This window comes from Propithecus coquereli, unplaced genomic scaffold, assembly GCF_000956105.1.
Source record: "Propithecus coquereli isolate 6110/MARCELLA unplaced genomic scaffold, Pcoq_1.0 Scaffold249, whole genome shotgun sequence".
Taxonomy (NCBI): Eukaryota; Metazoa; Chordata; class Mammalia; order Primates; family Indriidae; genus Propithecus; species Propithecus coquereli.
The window spans coordinates 2,914,042-2,936,067 of record NW_012148052.1 but is presented as its reverse complement, the minus strand read 5'-3'; the positions used below and the strand labels follow the sequence as shown (position 1 = coordinate 2,936,067).

The following is a 22,026-nucleotide window of genomic DNA, read 5'->3' as shown; positions in this document are numbered from 1 at the left end:
GTAGCTTATTGTAACCTCAAACTCTCAAACTCCTGGCCTCAAGCAATCCTCCTGCCTCAGCTCCCAAAATGCTAGGATTACAGGCCTGAGCCACCATGCCCAGCCTGAACTACCATTTTATTTGAACCTTTTGCACTTCCCTTATTATGCTCCTTATTAAATTAGAACAGGGTTTCTCAACCACAGTTGACATTTTGGGCCAGATGATTCTTCATCATGGCGTTGTCTTGTGCATTGTAGGATGTTAAGCAGCATCCCTGGCCTCTAGCCCTTAGATGCCGGTAGCACTTCCTCATTTGTGACAACAAAAAATGTCTTCAGACATTGTCACATGTCTCCTGGAGGACAGAATTGTCTGAGTTGAGAACTCCTGCATTAGGAAGTGTCATAGCTGTGATTATACAATGTCTTATCTCCCCAACTGAATTCTATGAGGGTAGGCTCCAGGCCATGCACAATGATAAGCACTCAGTATCCTGCAATGAATGAATCATTTGTTTTAATTGAGGCATCAAGAAATTATTCTTTCAAGTAATTTATGGGTAATCCTTAAAGGACTTGCCTTGCCCCCCTCCACAGAGGATGTGATCTTAATAGAGAAATGTCACTGATTAAGTACTAGAAGCAAGCTTTGTGTTAGTTGACAGTGTTAGCCAGCAGAATTCCCTCTCCTCTGTATTGAGAATATATAAATCCCTGTTTTGTTCAGGTTGCTTGCGTTTAGACTGGTTGGTTTTAGTGGATAGGGACTATCATTTATTTTTAAATTTCATATGGTTTATAGAGTTGGTGTTCATGTTTAATTGATAAAATTGTTGTATGACCATTTATTGCTTAACGACAGGGATATGTTCTGAGAAATTTTTTATTAGGCGGTTTCATCATTGTGGGAACATCACAGAGTGTATTTACACAAATGTAGACGATATAGCCTGTTGCTCCTAGGCTGTAAACCTATAGAGCATATTAACTGTACTGAATACTGTAGGCAATTGTAACATAATGGTAAGTATTTGTATATCTAAACATAAAAACAGTACAGTAAAAATACAGTATTATCTTATGGGACCACCATTGTATGTGTGGTCGGTCCATCATTAATCATTAACCAAACTGTCATGGGGCACAGGACTGTGGTTTCATTGTCTTTAAATTAATGCAGCCAATGCAGCATTGACCATGAAACTTTCTTCGTGATATACTGTATGTAAACTTAACAAAAACAAAGTTCTAAAAATATTCCTCAACTACAGTGCAGCTTTGTTTGCCTTGTATTACCAGACCTGTTGTGCCAAACTTTTCCATTTGGCTGGAAAATAGTTGAAATGTTTAATGGAAGGAGCAGACTTGCTTTTTTTGTTTGTTTTTTTCCTCCAGAGGTTATTAAAATTCCTATGCTTAATTATAGACTTATAATCACAGATCTTTTCATATCTTTAGTTTTAGCTGAATCATGGCTAAGGACAAATGTCATCCTTGAATCTATCTTTATGTATGACAGTGGGAAATGCTCTTCTATTAAAGCAAAGATCCAGGCTCAAATCAGCCAGTGCCGTTTTTCCTTATAGAGTAAAAAACATGTAGAAGTAGAAAAGTTCTGCTCAATGCTCTAATTAATCTTCAGAATATTCTTTGAATATAAGGGAGAGGGGAACCCATGACCTTACAGAGTTATCTGTTTGCCCCAGACCATTGAAATAGCTAGTTGCCAAGTCTGACCTCCGGTTATACACTATTACTCATTTTACTCTTTCATGGAGTTTCAGATAGAGGACCGTGTATAAGGAGGGAACAGGAGACAAATGCTGATATTGAGTTGGATTCCTTCCCTCCCTAGAAGATAGATCTTTCTTTCTTTTTCAATCTAAACCTCAGGTGACAGTGACTCAGGCATTAAATGTCATTGGTTTCATCAGCCAAACCAAATGCTTTTAGATTTAGATGGCATCTTTACTGGAGCAAAGTGGTGTCTGTTCTTTGGTTTCTGGGTTAAATTAGCCAACTTGTAAGTATCTCCTAGAAGCATATCTAGGTTTTACTTTGTGACATGTTAGAGCCTCATAATGGGTCTTTTTCCTCAATGCATGTAGGTATTGCCCTTATAGTTAGAAGTCTAAGATATAGATAGATATATCTAACATTGCAGTGAACATCTTCATGCCTATCACTTTTACTGCATTACTATTTACTTTCTTGGGATAAAACCTCAGGATTTGGATTACAAAGTCAAGGCCAAGAGAAGCATTTTGAAGCAAATCAGTTGGGCTATCATAGTACACAGGGTGACTTGTATGGTTCCTTTCTTTTCACTTTTACTTAAGGATAATAGCAAGAACAACTATGGGGCAAAGTAGAAAACATTTTAAGCATAATAGTTCTCTACTCAAGTAGAAATTCACGCTACTGGCTTAATGGCCTGGTGAGATGAGACAAGAACCGCAGAAATAGCCTGGTTCCATTTACTTCTGAATGACTTCTTTGCATAGGCAGAAGGAATTGGGTTGAGTTGTTGAATGATGAGAGTATGAAGCAGCTTTGGCAAGAATCACTAGCCATTTCAGATTTTTTCTTGGTTTCAGACCACGAAAGAAATTACTGCTGAATCAAGCTCATAGTTTCTTTTTATTCAGCATACATCCCTCCAAGAGCCTATACATTCTCATGACTTCATGGTATTTCTTTGCCAATGGTTTGCAAATATTATCTCCAGTCTTGATCCTTTCCCAGGCTTTATTTCCAAATACTTACTAGGCATTTCCACTTACAAGCTTCATCTTTTCTTCAAGCTCAGCATATCCAAAACTGACCTCATTTTCTTGCCCTAACTAAAATATGCCAGAATCTGTTTCTGACTATTAATGTCATCATTCTCTTAAGGCCCCAATATTTACAAGTCTGGAATCATCTTTGCCTCCCTTCTCTAAATGTTACTGTGCTCACAGTCAGTACCACACAGTCAGTACCACACAGTTAGTACTTGTTCTCAGTTTAATGCACACTTGTTTCTTGTGACCTCCAAGGGCAGAACCAAGATCAGTGGGTGGAAGCTGTGGGGAAGCACATTTGCCTCCATATAAGGAAGAACTTTTTAATACTTTGAGCTGTCTGGAATGGGCTGCCTCAAGAAGTCGCGGGTTCTCCATATCACTGAAGGTGTTTGAGCAGAGGCTGCTTGTCTAATTGCTAAGAATATTGAAAGGACTATTCTGGCATCAGATGGTGTTTTTACAAGATGATTTTTAGAATCTCTCCTAATCCTGAGAGCCAGTGATTCAATAGAAAGCAGCTTCTTGGCTGGACACAGTGGCTCACGCCTGTAATCCTAGCACTCTGGGAGGCCAGGGTGGGAGGATTGCTTGAGCTCAGGAGTTCCAGACCAGCCTTGAGCAAGAGCGAGACCCTGTCTTTACTATAAATAAAAAGAAATCAGCCAAACAACTAAAAATAGAAAAAATTAGCCAGGGATGGTGGCACATGACTGGAGTCCCAGCTACCCGGAAGGCTGAGGCAGGAGGATCACTTGAGCCCAGGAGTTTGAGGTTGCTGTGAGCTAGGCTGACGCCAGGGCACTGTAGCCCGGGCAACAGAGTGAGACTCTGTCTCAAAAAACAAACAAAAAAAAAGAAAGTAGCTTCTCTACTGCTAAACTCCCTTAGAGCAGGCAAACTACCTTTGTTTTACATTCCCCATAGCACTTAATTCAGGTGCTGGTCACTTCGTTGCCTAAAGGTGATTATTTGTTGATTAATTGATTCTTTTCATTTAGTTTAAATATCTGGTTAGACACCAAATATTATGAATTTTTTCCTTTGAAATATCTTTTGCAGTAGCCTTCTTTTATAGCTAGATGAATAACAGCTTTCAACCTAACTTTCTGGACCCTAATATCTTCACTTTTCTCTCCAAATCTTATTCTGTTTATCAGACAGTGCTTGTAAACACTTTACTTTCATATTGTTCCTCCACCCAGAATCCTTGGATGGCTCCACATGTATCAACGTCAAATCCAAATACTGCCTGGCTTTCAGTGCCCTCCATAATCTGGCCCAGCTTGCTTATTCAGCTTTATTTCCCATGGTACTCTGAACTCTATGCAGGCTAACCTGCTCACACTTTCTGTACATAGGTTGCCTGGTCTCTTCTTTTTTGCTTTTGATTTGTTCTAGAATGTCTTTCCTTTTTTCTCTTATCTTTTCATCAAAATACCCACTTCCCTCCTGAAACCAATCTACCTCTAGTCCTTATTGATTTCTTCTGAACTCTCAGAGGATATAGTCGTTTTATACTATATAATTCATATCCATAGTAACACATTCTGCAAAGAAAAATCTCTAATATATAGGCAGATACTTTAACTTTCCCTAATCCAACTAAAGTTAGATATTCTCTAACAGAACTTTTTAAAATACAGTCTTTAGTATTTATTCCATTCTCATTTCATTTTGTTGGCCTTCCAGTTAAGAATGAAAACTGTTCTCAAGAATTTTTCCTTGGCCGGGCGTGGTGGCTCACGCCTGTAATCCTAGCACTCTGGGAGGCCGAGGCGGGCGGATTGTTTGAGCTCAGGAGTTCGAAACCAGCCTGAGCAAGAGCGAGACCCCGTCTCTACTAAAAATAGAAAGAAATTAATTGGACAACTAAAAATATATAGAAAAAATTAGCCGGACATGGTGGCACATTGCCTGTAGTCCCAGCTACTCGGGAGGCTGAGGCAGGAGGATCGCTTGAGCCCAGGAGTTTGAGGTTGCTGTGAGCTAGGATGACACCACGGCACTCTAGCCCGGGCAACACAGTGAGACTCTGTCTCAAAAAAAAAAAAAAAGAATCTTTCCTTCTTATCGGGAAGGCCAACAAAATGTGTATTCCCTTTCTGCAGTAGCCCACACAACGCTAAACGCTTTGGTTTTATGAGTATCTATATGCCTGCTTGTTGGGTGATGAGGTAGGTGCAGGAAGGAGAATAGATAAATTCCCATTCTTCTGGAGTCTATATTCTAGTATATAGTATGCAGTGCTGACATTTTACATTTGAATTGCATTTTAAGGCGTCCAAAGTGATTACTCTCATCTATGAAATCAGCTCCTTTCATCCTTACATCTCTGTATGCTAGATGAGGATTATAACTCATTGTGCCACTGTCCCAAAGTTACACAGTTAGTACGTGCAGATTGGGACTCAGAGCTTGGTTTCCTGAGTCCTAGTTCTATTTAGACTTACGTAATTATGACATAAATATGACTCTTTCTGAGAGCTTTTATGATGGATGCTTAACTAGTAGAGAATCTGTGCATTCATTTATGGAGGTTTATATATAATTCTTGGCTATTATCGGTTAGAAATGGCAAGGAACAAGATCAGGCAGAGCTACAGTTTTCTGCTCTGAGAATTCTGTATTCTTTGGGAGAAGCCTTATTTTGAACAGTTGCTTCTCAACTTGTGTCATCGTGAATGTGATTTTAAAAAATTGGCCTCCATGTAGAAAATTGAAAATAGAAAAATTGAAATCTGCTAATAATGTAACTAAAGACACCACGGAGAGGCCTTGAACCCATAGTGCTATGCTAGGCAAACAAATGGGGGGCTGGATGCTATGAGAACCACACAGTCACTTAGTTGCTTAAAAGCCATCGTGGAGTGGTAAGAAGCGCCTCAGACTAGGATTCAGAATATTTGTGCTCAGGACCTAGGTTCTCTACTCACTGGCTGATCTCTGTCAAGCTTTTTAACTTCTGTGAATGTCAGTTTCTTCATTCTAAAAATGGGGATCAATATCTGCATAATATACCTTGCAGAATTATTTTAAGTCTCAAAAGAAACAGCAGATTACTGATATAAAGCATTTACAACTATAAGAGATTATTTTTAATTACTATGTATTCTTATGTGGTTATTTTCCTTATGGTACTTAGTTTGGAGATGTCCATAGCAATGTCATTTATGCCTGAGAAAGCAGCATTTATTTGAAAGATGGGAGTATTTGTAAAATCCTGCAAAAGCAGACAGACAAAAAATTAAAAAAGAAGAAGAAAGAGAAAAAACCCCACTTTCCCACAGATTTGACAGAGAGCAGAGACAGCCAGACGTGTGGAGAGCAAGAGCCTTTATTTATTTGTTTGTTTATTTATTTAAAGGATATTTGTTAGCCTGCTAGATTTTTAGTGCCTACTACATTTATAGTGCTGGAATTATAAAGGCAAGACATGGTTCCTGCCTTGGGGTGGCTAATTGCCTGCTGACTATTAAATAAATGATTTTAAACTAGTATGTTAAGTGCTGTGGTAGAAATAAGGGCACAGTGTTGTGGAAGCACATAGTAGAAATATTTCTTGGAGAGGTGATATCATAGTTGAGACTTAAAGAACAATAAGAGTTCTGGAGAGGGCAGATTGGAAAGGGAAAAACTTTTCCAAGTGCCTAGCATTATAAAGTCTCAGACGTGAGAAAAGGCGTGGCTTGTTCTGGAAAATCCAAGTAGTCCTATGTTGCTATAGTGTGTTGAGGAAAGGTGTAGCAAGAGATAAAACTGGGGAGTGGTAGGAGATAAAGTAGGACTAGATTATGGAAACCCTTGTTTGAACTTTGTCCTGAGTGTTCTGGGGAGTATTGAATCATGTTAAATAAAAGAATATTATAATTGTATTTGCATTTTAGGTAGATCACTCTGGCTATAATATGGAGAGTAGATTAAGAAGTTGTATTAGTGGAATTAGGGAAAACTAGCTAGGAAGTTATTGCAGTAATCTAGGCAAAGTCTTGATATGCTTTTATCAGTCAGGGCAAGAGGCATCCGTTCATGAGATATGCAAGGTAGAGCCTATGGATTTTGGTGACTAATTAGATATTGTGGGCGAGTAAGGAAGAAGATATAAATTTAGTTAACATTTATGGAATCCTTATTATTTTCCAGGACTGTTGCTAAGCACTTCTACATGGACTTCCTCATTATTCTCACTAAAGCCCTTTGGATTTTATACTTTTGTCCTCGTTATACAGATGAGGAAACTGAGGCTCAGAAAATTTGGTGACTGCTCATAGTCACAGAGCCAAGGAGTGCTGTTGTTCAAACTCCCAATCTATTCATTTTTCTAAAGACCACTCTTACCCACTGTACTATACTGCCTGACAGTTTACAGGTTACTAGCTTGATCAATCAGGTGATGGCTGGTCATGCTAGATCACTGACATAGTCGGGGTGAGGTGTGAGGGAGCAGTGTTAGGGAAGATGATGAGTTCTGTTTTGGACATTTCAGTTTTTGGTGCCTTTGGGGCACCCAGGTAGAGATGTGAAAGCTGGGTCTAAAATTCTGAATCCCAGAGGAATGGCCTGAGCTGGATAGGCTGCTTTGGGAGTCTTTAGTCCACAGGTGGTTGTGGTACTTACCACATGGCAAGTAGGCCGGGTGTTACTGCAACAGTGGTAGTTGGAAGCTTGGGAGTGGACGTGACCACCTGAAGAGTACAAGTGTGTGTGTAGGAAATGAGAAAAGGTGTGTCTTTCAGTCCCTTCAATTCTGGACATTCTTTCCCATAACATCTCAAATTTCACTCTACCGCCACCAAAACCAAAAATACCAGGTACTGTTCTTCTATCTTTGGATGGTGGTAGAATGAGATTAACTATAAATGGTAGCTATATTATCCCTTTCCATTCTACTTAAGTCAGACAGCAGTGCTATAGCTTGTTTAGCAATGAAAGCCTACGAATGCAAGTGAAATGTACATAAAGGGGAACCAAAATCCCATGAAGCTACATTATTAAGCTTTTAAGGTTGGTAAGTGTTTCACCCACCCTGGCAGCTTTTAGAGACGCTTGCCCTATGTTTCCATTGTTAACGCTGGTCTCAACCTGAAACATGCGTTGTGTATGAAGGAACATGTTTTATAATGAACTAGGTGGTATCCATGGAAGGTAGCTTGGGAGTTTATTGCATTCCTTGCCTTTCCCCCAGTTTATAAAGTCTGGTGGATTATATGTGAGTCTGTCCCTAGCCAGTACCCAAAATGGAAAAGGGCAGCAATTCAGGTATCAGTTGATGATGTCATAATGTAAAGGAAAGTATATTGGCTATTTCTAGATGGCTCTGTTTGCTAGTAGAGGAAGACCTGAAGGCTTCTGCTACAACTCCAGGCCAGGGAATGGAAAGGTTTATTTGGTCCTCATTCTCGTTTTTTTCCTCTTTGCGTCTCTCTTTATTATTTATTTTTTAGTGACAGGATCTCGCTCTGTTACCCAGGCTGGAGTGCAGTGGCACAATCATAGCAAACTGTAACCTTGAACTCCTGGGTTCAAGCGATTCTCCTGCCTTGGCCTCCCAAGTAGCTAGGACTACAAGTGCATACCCCCATGCCCAGCTAATTAAAAACAATTTTTTTGGGTAGAGACAGGGTCTTGCTGTGTTGTCCAGGCTGGTCTCGAACTCCGGGCCTCAAGCAATCTTCCCACCTTGGCCTCCCAAAGTGCTGGGATTACAGGTGTGAGCTACCACACTGGGCCCTTTGATTCTGTTTTAAACAACATTCTCTGGCAAGTGACTGGGATCAGAGACACCAGAGCCTAAACACAGAAAAGAATGGAAAGGGATTATTATATTGCCTTCCTTAGTTTATCTTGCGAGCTGCTTATCTCTCCTACAGGAAGGAGGATGTGTTAAGTTGAGATACTCTGGCATGTTGTCATCTTTGGGGAAATCGTAATTGCTGTGGTCATTTTAGGCAGCTTCAAGGGAGTTGAGTTCATTTGGCCTCAGTTACCTGAACTAATTAATGCTTTGATGAAGTAGAATCTTTCCAAGTCAAAGGTTTGAAATTTCACTGACTAATTTCTGTGAGATCCCTTATGGTCTCAAGTACTTTATGTAGATGTGTATTGATAAGATTTTACACTTATGTGTACAACTTTCAGAACCTTTTTCCTTTTGGAGTTTTTGAATGCTGTAACTTCGTAAATATTTATTGAACATCTACTCCCTACCAGGTAGTGGTCTAAATGGTAGTGTAAGGAACAAGCTAGATAAGGTTGTTTCTTTCTTGGAGCTTACTTTCTTTAGGATATTAGACATTGAATGAAGCTAGTTCAGATAAATTAGTACTTGCAAAAGACCTCTAACAAGCTCTTTTAGAGCTTGGATGTGTCTAGTGTCCTTCCCTACTGCAAGTCCAGATCCTACCTATCCTCATTTGAAGCCTGGCTCAAATGGCAGCTTCTCCATTATACCCTTATCCGATCCTTCCAGGTGATATACTCTTCCCCTCTCTGAAATCCCATGCTGCCTATCTGCAAATTTCTTGTGTCACCTTAAAATTTTTTTTTCTGTTTGTTTTATAGTTGTTAGTGCATATGTTAAATCTCCCCTATTAGACTGTAAGTTTTTGAAGGCAGAGTAAATATCCTATTCATTGTACATGCGGGCAGCAAGATGTTGTGGAAAAAAAACACACTGAACTTAGAGCCAAAAGCCTTAAATTGAGTGCTGGCTTCTCTCCTAACTGGCTTTGTGACTATAGGCAAGTCATTTAACTTCACTGAAATTAAGTTTTCTATCTCTGAGAGTGTAGTAATTATCCTTCCTCTCCTGAATAGTTTTTGGGAGGCTCAAACTGAGACAATATATGTGACTATACTTTGCAAATTCCCAGTTTCTATGCAAATATTTGGTAGTATCATAGTAAATATTCAGTAAATATTTGAATAAACATTTGCTTTATTGAATACCTTTTCCTGAATAGTTCTCTTGCTTAATGAGGTCTTTATGATTTTGCAAATGTGCTAGACTACTTTTCCATCTAATTTTATTAAACTATTCTGTTCCTCAGAATTGGCATCCTTTTCACCCCCCAGGAGTATTCTGTTTTTCTCTGTAGGTGCTGTATAATATAAAATAACAAATAACATTTGATCTGTTTCAGCAGGTGGTACATTATGGCTGACATGCAAAATCTGGTAGAAAGATTGGAGAGGGCAGTGGGCCGTCTAGAGGCAGTATCCCATACCTCTGACATGCACTGTGGGTATGGAGACAATTCTAAAGGTAAGCACCGCGCAGCCCAGAAGAATGCTTTGTTTGAGTGTCTTGGCCTGCAATTTTTCTTTTTTTTTGAGACTGAGTCTCGTTCTGTTGCCCAGGCTAGAGTGTTGTGGCGTCAGCCTAGCTCACAGCAACCTCAAACTCCTGGGCTTAAGCAATTCTGCCTCAGCCTCTCAAGTAGCTGGGACTATAGGCGCATGCCATGACGCCTGACTAATTTTTTCTATTTTTAGTAGAGACAGCATCTCACTCTGGCTCGGGCTGGTCTGGAACTCTTGAGCTCAAGTGATCCTCCTGCCTCAGCCTCCGAGAGTGCTAGGATTACAGGCGTGAGCCACTGTGCCCACCCAAGCCTAAAATTTTTCTATCCCAGTGAATTCTCCCTTTTGGAGCTAACTTCCCCAAAACACTTTAGAAAGTTTATCTCCTGTAATTTGTATTGCTGCGAACAGATAAGGGAGGAAGTAACTTGTGCAAGGAGGCCTGTGGTTAAGTTATTTTAACACAAGAACTTCCTGCTTGTATGATATTTCCTGTTTCTTTCTTTAGTAGAATAACTCCAGTGTAAGTCAAATGATAAGTGATGTTAAAATTCCTCTTTACAAATGATTGGCAAACTGGCCATTTTGCACATGCACCAGGAGAAACATAGAACATTAGAGTTAAAAGGAACCTTGGAGGATCATTTTGTTCATTTTCATTTTATACATAAAGAAAATTAAGCTCAGAGAGGAAAAGGGACTTAGTCAGGATCACATAACCACTTAGTGGTGGTATTGGAACCAGAACCCAGGATTCCTGACTCCTGTTCCAGTATTCTGTTTACTGTGTTACCTTGTGCCCTTCCCCTTTCCCATGGAAGCGCATTTTAAAGAAACATGCGTCGTTGATTTTTTTATGGTGTGTGTGTCTTCAGCAGGGGCAACTCCATATGTGCAAGCATTTGACTCACTGCTTGCCGGTCCTGTGACAGAATACTTGAAGATCAGTAAAGAGATTGGGGGAGACGTGCAGAAACATGTAAGGATGTTTTGCCTTTTTTCCCCTCTTTTAAGGACTGGTGTCTTTCTTCAAATCCCTTTCATCTTTGGTTTATGAGCCCCTTGAGAGGCTCCTGGCTCCTTTTCTACCTGTACTGAGGAGCTCTGTTCAGGCACAGAAATGATTTCTCATATTTTTCTAGGTCCCCTGCTTTTATCACATATTCTGTGTGCGCTTCTTTTATACAGAAAGCTTGTATGGTGCATAAAATATGACTGTGTTCATCTTTATAGTGAAGAATATGCTCCCAGTCTGATTCCAACATGTTACATAACCAAACCTAGGGGGGCTTATTTAAAGGAGTCATTGTCATGACTTAGCATTTATAAAACTGTGCTCGATAGTTATTAGTTATGCTAATATGGGTTATTTTCACACTTAGCCCACGGCGAGAATAGGAAATAGGCAATGACAGGTGCCTCTCCACCCACCTCCCTTCCTGTGCTGCCTCCAACATCATCACCACCACCACCACCCCACACTCACATATATATTTTACCCCTCTTTTCGAGACCTAAAAACCTTCCTGCTAGCCCACTGAGTAATTCTTGATAAACAATAACCATGTTTAGGATCTTCCTCATCTAAACTCTTCAGCAAGACTGGTTACTTGGCCTTTGGAAGATCTATTTTGAGCCTCTCATATACCATCTGTTGGCAATGGCGTTAGCTTTAGGGAGTGGGACTGGGACTTTGATAGGGCGTGGGGGTTGCATTACAGTTGTGTAGCATTTGAAAAAATTTTAAAGCATTTATCATTTTTATATTTAAAAAATGAAAATCCAGAAAAATGGATTACCATCTTTGAATCTTCATATAGTTTCTTTTTTTGTTCTTTCTTTCTTTTTTTTTTTTTTTAAAGATGAGGGCTCACTCTGTCACCCAGGCTGGAGTGCAGTGGCATGATCATAGCTCACTGCAGCCTTGAACTCCTGGACTCCAGCGATCTTCCTGCCTCAGCCTCCCAAGTAACTAGGACTACAGGCATGCACCACCACACCTGGCTCATCTGTTTATTTTTTGTAGAGATGGGTCTTGCTATGTTACCTAGGCTGGTCTCAAACTCCTAGCCTCAAGTCATCCTCCTGCTTAAGCCTCTCAAAGTGCTGGGATTACAGGGGTGAGCCATAACTCCTGGCCAGCCTCATGTTTCTTAAATTCTTTTAACTATGACCCTCAGAGAGAAATAACATATTTGTCACTGACATTGAAATTTCACAAAATAGTGCTTATGCTACTACTGTGCTTTTTTTTTTTTTTAACTTTTTATCTGGAAATAATTTCAAGTTGATGCACTGCTCTGCACTCATACTTTTGTTTTATTCTATTTAATAAAGTGGTTGTGGCTCACTAAATTGATTTAATTATTTATCTGCTAATGGGTCCTGGTCCAGCATTTGAGAAATAGCTTTAACCTAAAGGAGTAAATACTTCGAGAATTTTAGGCATAAATTTAGGTCTTTGCCTTTACTCCTGTCTCCAGTTTTTGAAAAAAGAGGTCTTTTTTGGTGATGTGAGATTTTTCAGTGCATGTTATATCACACTGTGTAGTTGGTAATTTGACATCACCTAAGGCTAGCCTGAATGATCTTCATTTCCAGCTCTGGATATATATCCCTGATTAGTTCCAACAGGAGCAATAGTATATGTAATTCTACTATCAGTTCCTGGAATCTGGAATACATGAAGGAAACAACATGACGTACCTGGGTGGCTGTCAGAGTACATGGAAGTACAGGTTTCAGGTTATTCTTATCAAGACCTCTCCAGTTATAATATGTCATCAGTAGCTGATTCTTCTCCTTTCTGGCAGGCGGAGATGGTCCACACAGGTCTGAAGTTGGAGCGAGCTCTTGTGGTTACAGCCTCTCAGTGTCAGCAGCCAGCAGGCGTAAGTTCACTACTAGTTGGTTTAGTTTGGGTTCAATGCTCAGGACAAGTTGAGAGATTTTTGCTAAGTTATCACAATGTGCCAAAATAGTCCTAGTAGGCTCACGATAATGTATGTTCACACCAAGTAGAGTGTGTTCGTGATAATGTGTGTTCACACCAGAGGTAGAGTCAGACTTAAAGTGGCTTTATAGGAATGTGCCATTGAGTACTTACTGGTCTCTACCAGCTTTTTTCTGTCATTTTGCTTAGGATTGTAGTTACCCCCTGGGACTTTGCTGCTTCTCTTAATAGACAGCCTCTTTTAGCCTCTTAGCTGAGCCCAAATTTATCATAGTGTCTCCTAAGCCCTTTAGAGGTGGTTCTCTTGCTTCACTGTGGATAAGTTTTAGTCATGCTGCTGTGAATATCCTAAAACTCCTGAAGTACTGCTTCTCCTCTCATCCTTCACTGATTGGGGGATCTCTCTTTAACCTTACTCCTACCTCAAAATTTTATGCTGCAAGGTGTGAAAAGTTGAATTAGAGAAAATTTAGATTTTTCTTGCAGTCAAAAATTTGGGTTGTATTCCTTTTGCATTTGCTTTTCCTGGGCATGGAGGCATAATAAAGCAAGTCTTCCTGCTAATGCTGTATTAAAATACCCTTGGCCCTCAGCATGCCTAAATAATGTAAAAATAGAGCAAGATGTTAAATATATTAGATTCTAATTCTTAATCTGCCCTGATTAGTTAAGATCTGAGAATGGAGATATTCAGGAAACTGAACTTTGGAGGAAGGATGAAAACACAGAAACACAAAATTGATTCATTTTGCTAAGCTGCCTGCTTGACTGCCAAGCTCCCTAATTGCTTTGATTCATCAGCTCTCTACTCGGCAGCTGCTATATGGCTAGCAGTGCATTGAGGGCTATAATGATGACAAAAGAGGCGAAGGCAAAGCCCTTGTCTTGAAGAATTATGAGAAAGAAAAACATAATTCACACAGTTCCATTAATAGTTTGTGTGGGTAAGGATAAGGTGCCAGAATTGGTTATGCTGACAATAAATGCTATAGGAGGCTGGTATGGCTGGGGTTGGAGGGCTGTTCTTGTTCTTCATGAAGCATGGGGAGCATTTGGGTTGATGGAAAAAGGAGAACGTTATGAGTAGAGGCACAGAGATGAACTGGTATCTCTTATGAGTGGGACAAAAAACAGACAAATAAGTGGCTGAAATGGTAGGATTTTGTGGTATACCTGAAGTATGGATCCTGATCATGAAGAACCATAAAAGCTAGCATGAGGAGCTGGAACTCTGTGAAGAAAGTGAGGTGATGAGCAGTATTTCAGCCTTATGAATCAGGGCAGGATGAATACAAAGTTTTTTTGAGTGCTCATTGTAGTCCATAGAGAATTTTTGCCTTCAGGATCAGAGCTGACCAACATACAAAGCTTTTACAAAAAGATTTTAACCTGAATCTTTTCTTGCATCTTTTCTTAGAATAAGCTTTCTGATTTGTTGGCACCCATCTCAGAGCAGATCCAAGAAGTGATAACTTTGCGGGAAAAGAACCGAGGCAGCAAGTTGTTCAATCACCTGTCAGCTGTCAGTGAAAGTATCCAGGGCCTGGGCTGGGTGGCGATGGTGAGCAACACAGCTTCCATGGTTTGGGAAGGGATAAACTGCGAGGGGGAAGGAGATATGGTTTGAGAGGCTCTGAGTCACTGACAGTTTCTCTCTCTCTAGGCTCCCAAGCCTGGCCCCTATGTGAAAGAAATGCATGATGCTGCCATGTTTTATACAAACCGAGTCCTCAAGGAGTACAAAGATGTGTAAGTCTAGGTTTTCCTCAAGGGGCAGAAGATAAACTCGGCTGGTTACTTACTGGAGTAGCACTTTGGGGTTAATTAAGATTGCCCTTAGCTGCTGTGCTTGTTCTCCTATCTCAGGGGTATATTTTGGAGAGCTTTGACATTGGCTCATAGAAGCTGCATTTGCAAGCAGGAAGTGTTTCTGCTTCTACTTCTGCTTTCTCTCCATGGTTGGGAGAGGCCCTTTTAGTCTTTTAATCCTTAACCTTCTGGGTTTAGGAGGTTTTGCTGGAGGTAACATGGACTAATACCCTTTAATTTGCCTGTTTATACAAGATTTTGTTCCTTTGTTGAGAATTTGTCACTGCCGCAGTGGCAAAGGGTTCAGTAGGACTTAATAGAAAATTACCCTGAGTGTTCATGCAGTCAGTTAAAGTGAGAGTAGGGCTACCTAGCCAATGCAGGTATTACATAGGGAAGTCATTGTATGTCTATCTATTGTATGTCTACCAGTCCTAACTGACTTACTCCTTGCTGGGTTTGAGCTGGAATGATTGCAGGCAACAATTATTAAGTTACATAGCTACCCAAACCCTTCCTTTCTTCTATTCATCATCATTCAACAAACATTTCTTGAGCTACTACTCTGTGTGAGGAATAAGCCTTCTTGTGTGTGAAATGTGTCCCAGAACACCAGGTACCACTTTGATCCTTCATGCAACCTAGAATTAAGCATGAGAGTATTTTGATAACAGTTGAGGAAACAAGGTCTTCATCTAAATAACCTTAAAGTCATCTAGCTAATATAGAAGAGAGAGGGTTCTTGAACCATAGTGCAGTACCATATCTGTAATTTAATGTTGATGGTTTCCTCCTAAAGGGAAGTTTTTAGTTTTGATATTTTTGGGGGTAAGGGTGTATTTTGACATAAGGCACTGTCTTTTAAGGCAGTTTTCTTAGAGTCCTAGAGTTCCACAGTAGTGCCCAAGAACTCTCCTCTACCAGGGCTTCATGCACAGAATTTCTGCTTTTATCATTTTTATATATCAGGTTCTGTCTAAAGTGTACTTTGACAAAACAGTTTTGCTACTTAAGAAAAAAGTTTGAGAAACACTGCTATGAGTGATAGAGATATAAGTGATAGAGATATAATCCAGAGTCCCTATCTTAATGAAGTTTGGTCTAATTAGAGTAATAGACTAGGTTATATTAAAAATGTAATAGGTTAAAAATAAGTTACCTTTTTTAAAGTTTGGTGGTGCTGCCATTGAGCAGAGCCTAAGAAACACCATAGGTAGGAGGGCATGAACCCACAGGCAGGAGGGGTTCTAGAATCACTATTGTAATATACCCTGACCACCTATGATGAGTTCTTTTATTCTCCCAGGGATAAGAAGCATGTAGACTGGGTTAAAGCTTACTTGAGTATATGGACAGAGCTGCAGGCTTACATTAAGGAGTTCCATACCACTGGACTGGCCTGGAGCAAGACGGTTAGTGACTTCTTCCTCCTTCCCTGCCTCCCTTTCTTTATCTCTTTAGGGTGGGGTCAGGTTTCTTAGACTTCAGCACCACCAAGGTACTTGAAGACATGCTAGTTTTTTTCCGGTGGAGGGTAGAAAGAAAAGGGAGAAGGAAAGGGAAAAAGGAGAAGAGAATATAGAAAGCAAGGGTGAGAGGAGAAGGAATATTCAATTCTATTCCATTTCAATAAACATGGGTCAGGGACAGTGATTGGTGCTGAAGGGGAGACACATGCATGAATTACACCATCTCAGCCCTCAAAAAGCTTAAAAACATAGACACAAAACCCCAGTACAAATCACCAAGCTAATGCTATGATAAAGATACAGACTCTAGAGTATAAGAAAGAGAAGAGTGATTCTCACTGGGAGAGATTGTGCTTTGAAGAGGCATACTCTGTTCTGAGACTTAAAAGAAGTACAGGGCAGTGAGAAGTGGGCTACTAACAAAAGGCACAGCTTAAACAAAGCAAATGCGGAGTAAATGTAGAGATTGGTTATCTCTGGCTTCAATAAGGGGAGATGGTCAGAGATTTTTAGAAGAAAAGGCTGGAAAGGAAGGTAGGCTGAAACTTGTAGATATTTGAGCAAAGGAGTGATAATGATCAGATTTGTCTTTAGAAGAGTCTTGGTGTGTAAGTTAGAGATAAGGGCTCATGCTCAGACTGTGGAAGTGGTCATGGTGCTAGGGGCTGGGAAAAGATAGTTGGTAGGAAATAGCACCAAGATAATAGATCTAATGACCTTGAAGGAGTGGGAAGCCTCAAAGAAGATTGAGTGAATAGTCAAGCATGGATGGTCATGTCTTTCACTGAAATTAGGGACAAGGGCATGATTGTATAGGCAGGGTAGCAGGCAGATGATGAAATCAATTTTGAATTTGTTGAGTCAAGTACTGGTGACACACTAAGGAAGATGTCAAATAGATATTTGGAAATAGGGTTTAGAGCTGGAATCAGGTGAGGTCAAAGGAAAAATGTGAAGGTTGAGGAATGGAGCTGAGAGTTGGATCCTTGGGAAGAATTGAAAAGGAATAAAGCCAAGTTGGGCTTGGGTAGGAAGCATTAATCATTGCCTCAGGGGGTATAGTGGAGACCCCATGTACGCTGGACACATGTAGGGCCCTACCGGCAGTGGTACAGAGGGCAAGGATGACTATGTGACCTGCACTTAACTGTTCCAGGGGCCTGTGGCAAAAGAACTGAGTGGATTGCCTTCTGGACCCTCTGCTGGATCAGGCCCTCCTCCCCCACCGCCAGGCCCACCTCCTCCCCCAGTCCCTACCAGTTCAGCCTGTGATGAGTCTGCATCCCGCTCAGCACTGTTTGCGCAGATTAATCAGGGGGAGAGCATCACACATGGTAAGTGAATACTTTGACACGAACAGGTGGTACAGCAAGTTGTCTGGGCCAGACCTCACCAGCCAGAGACTCAACAACAGCTCAACAGTAAACCCGAACCCTGGCTTGTATTCACTTGGGGTGTCACATTCCTTTGAGTTGCCCAAAGGGACAGCCTAGCTGGCTTAAATGGAATTTGAAAATGGGTGATTACAGTAGGGGGAAGCCCTCTGTTCCATTGGAAAGTGACTTAATATTAAGGAGCGTATCAATATATATTATATTAATATGTGGCCAAGGTACAGTGCTGGAAGTTTTCCCTAGAGCTTTTTCTGTGGTAGCACATGGTCTCTGGGAAGTCATTCTATCAGGGGGTTAACTTCCTCAGAGGATGCATACTGGTCACATGGAAAATTTGTGTAAGAATGACATAATGGTATAGAGAAAGTAGATACCCTGATACATAGATGGTAGAAGTCTAGGTTGTCCAGCACTCTTCTAGGAATCTACCCATAAAAATATCTAAAATAAAGAAGTTTTATACAGTGCTACTTATAGTAGCTAAAAAAATGTAATAACCTAAATATCCAACAGTAAGGGACATGGTTAGTTAACTATGGCATGTCTTCTTGATGTAATATTATGCAGCCATTACATTTTTTCCTACAGTGAGCCATGTAATATTTAAGAAAGAAATCTAGTATTTTAATTATAACCACAAGGAGTGGTGGAGCTACAGAGGCCATTCAGTATTGGTTATATAGTCAACATAGCTTGGGCCACGTTCAAGAGCAAGGTGTGTGTCAGCAGCCTGCTGAGGGAGATTATGGAATCTTTTCCCTTAAAAAATAAAAGAAAGATATTTTTGGAAACTATAGGGTAACATGAGAAAGTTTGCTATAGGGTAACATGAGAAAGTTTGTGTGTGTGTGTGTGTGTGTGTGTGTGTGTGTGTGTGTGTTTTTCCTCAAAAATATTTTTAACCTGGGAGCATAGATTCAAATTGCCCTGAATATACACTCCTGAGAAAATTTTTTTCAAGTGTCAGTTGGTTGAACCAAATTTATTAACAGTGTGTATAGTTAAACAAAAACAAATACGAATAGAAAAAACATTGGAGAGTTTCAAATGTAAACACTTACTGGGGAAGGGGGAAGTAGGGTTAGCTGTGGGTGAGGTTTTTTTTCCTTTCATCAAATTTTCTTTATTTCACATCTTTTTCTTCCTGTTGCCTTAAAAACCACAAACATATTTGTGAGTATATATTTGGTATATGTCTTTCTAGGTCTTTTTCTGTGCATTTACATTTCCATATCCCCCATCCCCACTACACACACATTTTATGCTTCAGTTTTAAGAACAGAACCATATAATTTAACCTTGGGGGAGAAGAGCAATTATAAAAGTGCTTCTCCAAAACAGCTTGCAAAAGAATATCTCAAAGGCTCTGGTTTTTGGCTTTGAATTTTCTGCTGAGGATCAGTTTAACTTATGATAGCAGAAGTTGGTTATTGCTTTAGCCCAAAGGACAGGAACAAGGTAGTTGTTGTTCTTACAGCCCTGAAACATGTATCTGATGACATGAAGACTCACAAGAACCCTGCCCTGAAGGCTCAGAGTGGTCCAGTACGCAGTGGCCCCAAGCCATTCTCTGCACCCAAACCCCAAGCCAGCCCATCCCCCAAACCAGCCACAAAGAAGGAGCCAGCTCTACTTGAACTGGAGGGCAAGAAGTGGAGAGTGGTGAGTTTAAAAAAGACCCAGACTGGAGTAACAAGGAGCAGGGACAGGGGGTTTAAATGGAATTCAGCCACATGAGTGCAGGGTTCTGGCTTAGATCACAAGAACAAAAATTTGGGAAAGCCTGTTTTTTGGTTGATGTGTGCTTCATGATGAGAATTCTGGGGTATCTCTTTAACAGGAAAATCAGGAGAATGTTTCCAACCTGGTGATTGATGATACAGAGCTCAAACAGGTGGTTTACATATACAAGTGTGTCAACACAACATTGCAAATCAAGGGCAAAATCAACTCCATTACAGTAGGTGAGTCTTTGTCCTAGAGCTTGAGAGGGCTAGAACCATTTTACCTATCCTGCTTCTAAAGATTCTTAGATGTATTACTTTCAAATTATATTGATGACCTGCTCTCTTTCTTCTCCTAGATAACTGTAAGAAACTTGGTCTGGTATTCGATGACGTGGTGGGCATTGTGGAGATAATCAATAGTAGGGATGTCAAAGTTCAGGTAACTTGATATCTTGGCTCTTTCTTTTGGTCCCTGAGGAATTAAAAGAGACACAGCAGACCCACAGATGTTGCTTTGGTGGGAATCTGATTCTACAAAGACTGTAAGCTGAGCTGCTATGGACGTGGCAGAAGAGGGGTTGGCTCTTCGAGTGAGCTCTTTCCAGCACCTGTCCCAATCTACCCATAGTATCCAGTGTCTGTTGCACACCTGTGAGCTTTTCATGTAGTTGCTGAATCATGTGAAACAGGGAAAGCTTTTCCTGCAACTTACTGTTGTCTTCCCCAACTGCTGGGACTCAGTTCTCTTGGTTTACTCTGCAGGTAATGGGTAAAGTGCCAACCATTTCCATCAACAAAACAGACGGCTGCCATGCTTACTTGAGCAAGAATTCCCTGGATTGTGAGATAGTCAGTGCCAAATCTTCTGAGATGAACATCCTCATTCCTACAGAAGGCGGTGACTTTGTGAGTTTCTCGATCTCTTTAGTAGTATGATGTTAAAAACAGAAGGGACTGAAAACTTCTTGCATTGGAGAAAGCTATTTAATGAACATTCTGTACTGACTAGGCAAAACCCCAATGCACACCAATAGCACATAGAAGTGAGGTAGTCCGACATAGGAGGGTGGTTTCTGCCTTTAAGTTGAGCTCAGGGCAGCAAAAAAGAATGGGAATGAGTCATGGCACCCTGTCAAGCTGATGCTATGAAGCCATGTGTATTCTCATTTACACCTCATAGATTTAACAGTCTGTTTAAGATCACAGATCACTGAACAGTGAACAGTATAACACAGAATGGCTTCATGGGTTCAGTTTGTCTCTTAGCACATCCTATACCGTGCTCTCAGGATTAAGTGGAAGCGAGCATTGGGAGAAAAGTGTGAGATTTAGCCCCAGCTCGTTCTTTAGCTCAGGTTTAAACCCATTGTCTTCTTTATTTGCAGAATGAGTTCCCAGTCCCTGAACAGTTCAAGACCCTATGGAATGGGCAGAAGTTGGTCACCACAGTGACAGAAATTGCTGGATAAGTGAAGTGCCACTGGGTTCTTTGCCCTCTCCCTTCACACCATGGGATAAATCTGTATCAAGACAGTTCTTTTCTAGATTTCCTCTACCTTTCTGCTCTTAAACTGCTTCTCTGCTCTGAGAAGCACAGCTACCTGCCTTCACTGAAATATACCTCAGGCTGAGATTTGGGGTGGGATAGCAGGTCAGTTGATCTTCTGCAGGAAGGTGCAGCTTTTCCATATGAGTTCACTCACACCACCAGTCCATTCTTAAGGAACTGCAGACCAGGACTGGTGCATTTTAGCTTTCAGCTTTTGGGGGTTATTCTACCAACAGATAGTCCTTTGAGAAGAATAAAACAGTCCCAGGAGTTAACAGATCAGAACATTCACATTAAACTTTTTCTAACAATGAGCATGAAGGTAGCAGAGGCTGGTGTTGATTCCAGATAGTTCTAACGAAACTAATATTTCCCTGTTGACAAGTGAGGGCAAGGGTTGCACTGGACCAAAGGCTGAGGCTTGGCCATCTAGCATTCCAAGCAAAATTGTTTCCTATAAGCATTCCTTTTATTCTGCATTCCATCCTGGGTCTGCCTAAACCATGAAACAGGAGCTTCTCTGGTAGCAGCTGCTAAAGCAGTGTCCGTCATATCCAGGGCAGTTAAAGGTATCTTGGACCCTTTCTCTGGGATCCCTGCCCAGCACCTTCCTACAGAGGTGACTTTAAAGGAAAAAAAAAGGAAAAACAACACACCATTCCAAGGAGTCTGGCATTCCTTCTTCCTTCCCTGCTAGGTGCCTGTCATCCATCTTCACTGCCTCCTTTCCCTGTCATGCTCAACAACTTACAGCTTCTGTCCAGGCACCTGAACAGAGGACTAAAACCTCCATTGCAGGCTGGTTTTAGGTCTTGATTTATATAAGAATCTTGCACAGCATTGCTAATGTAAATTTCAGTTTTTTTCCCCAGACAATTACCAAAATATGCAACTTTTTTTGGTGGGAAGAGAGATTGTCCTGTGATTTCTACCCATTCCCTGAGGCCTGTGGAAATAAACCTTTATGTACTTAAAGTTATACAGAAAATAGAATAAAGTTAATACCAAACTTGCTTAGTTATTTACCTATGATATTTGCTGTACAGAGATATAAAAAT

The 22,026-nt window shown here is 40.6% G+C and overlaps 1 protein-coding gene across 2 annotated transcripts in view; it reads left to right on the top strand.

Moving 5' to 3' along the window:
* CAP1 (CAP, adenylate cyclase-associated protein 1 (yeast)) overlaps positions 1-21,981 on the top strand; it is a 26,058-nt gene extending 4,077 nt beyond the window's left edge. The window contains exons 2-13 of one of the 2 annotated variants that reach the window (XM_012646703.1): positions 9,908-10,029; positions 10,943-11,046; positions 12,881-12,958; positions 14,438-14,581; positions 14,684-14,769; positions 16,136-16,241; positions 17,455-17,632; positions 19,170-19,354; positions 19,533-19,656; positions 19,776-19,858; positions 20,182-20,325; positions 20,805-21,981. In XM_012646703.1, coding sequence (XP_012502157.1) covers positions 9,921-10,029; positions 10,943-11,046; positions 12,881-12,958; positions 14,438-14,581; positions 14,684-14,769; positions 16,136-16,241; positions 17,455-17,632; positions 19,170-19,354; positions 19,533-19,656; positions 19,776-19,858; positions 20,182-20,325; positions 20,805-20,888 — 1,425 coding nt within the window. In that variant the 5' untranslated portion in view covers positions 9,908-9,920 and the 3' untranslated portion in view covers positions 20,889-21,981. The remainder of the gene's footprint in view (positions 1-9,907; positions 10,030-10,942; positions 11,047-12,880; positions 12,959-14,437; positions 14,582-14,683; positions 14,770-16,135; positions 16,242-17,454; positions 17,633-19,169; positions 19,355-19,532; positions 19,657-19,775; positions 19,859-20,181; positions 20,326-20,804) is intronic. The other variant, XM_012646702.1, reaches the window with a different exon arrangement.
* The last annotated feature ends 45 nt before the right edge of the window (positions 21,982-22,026 follow it).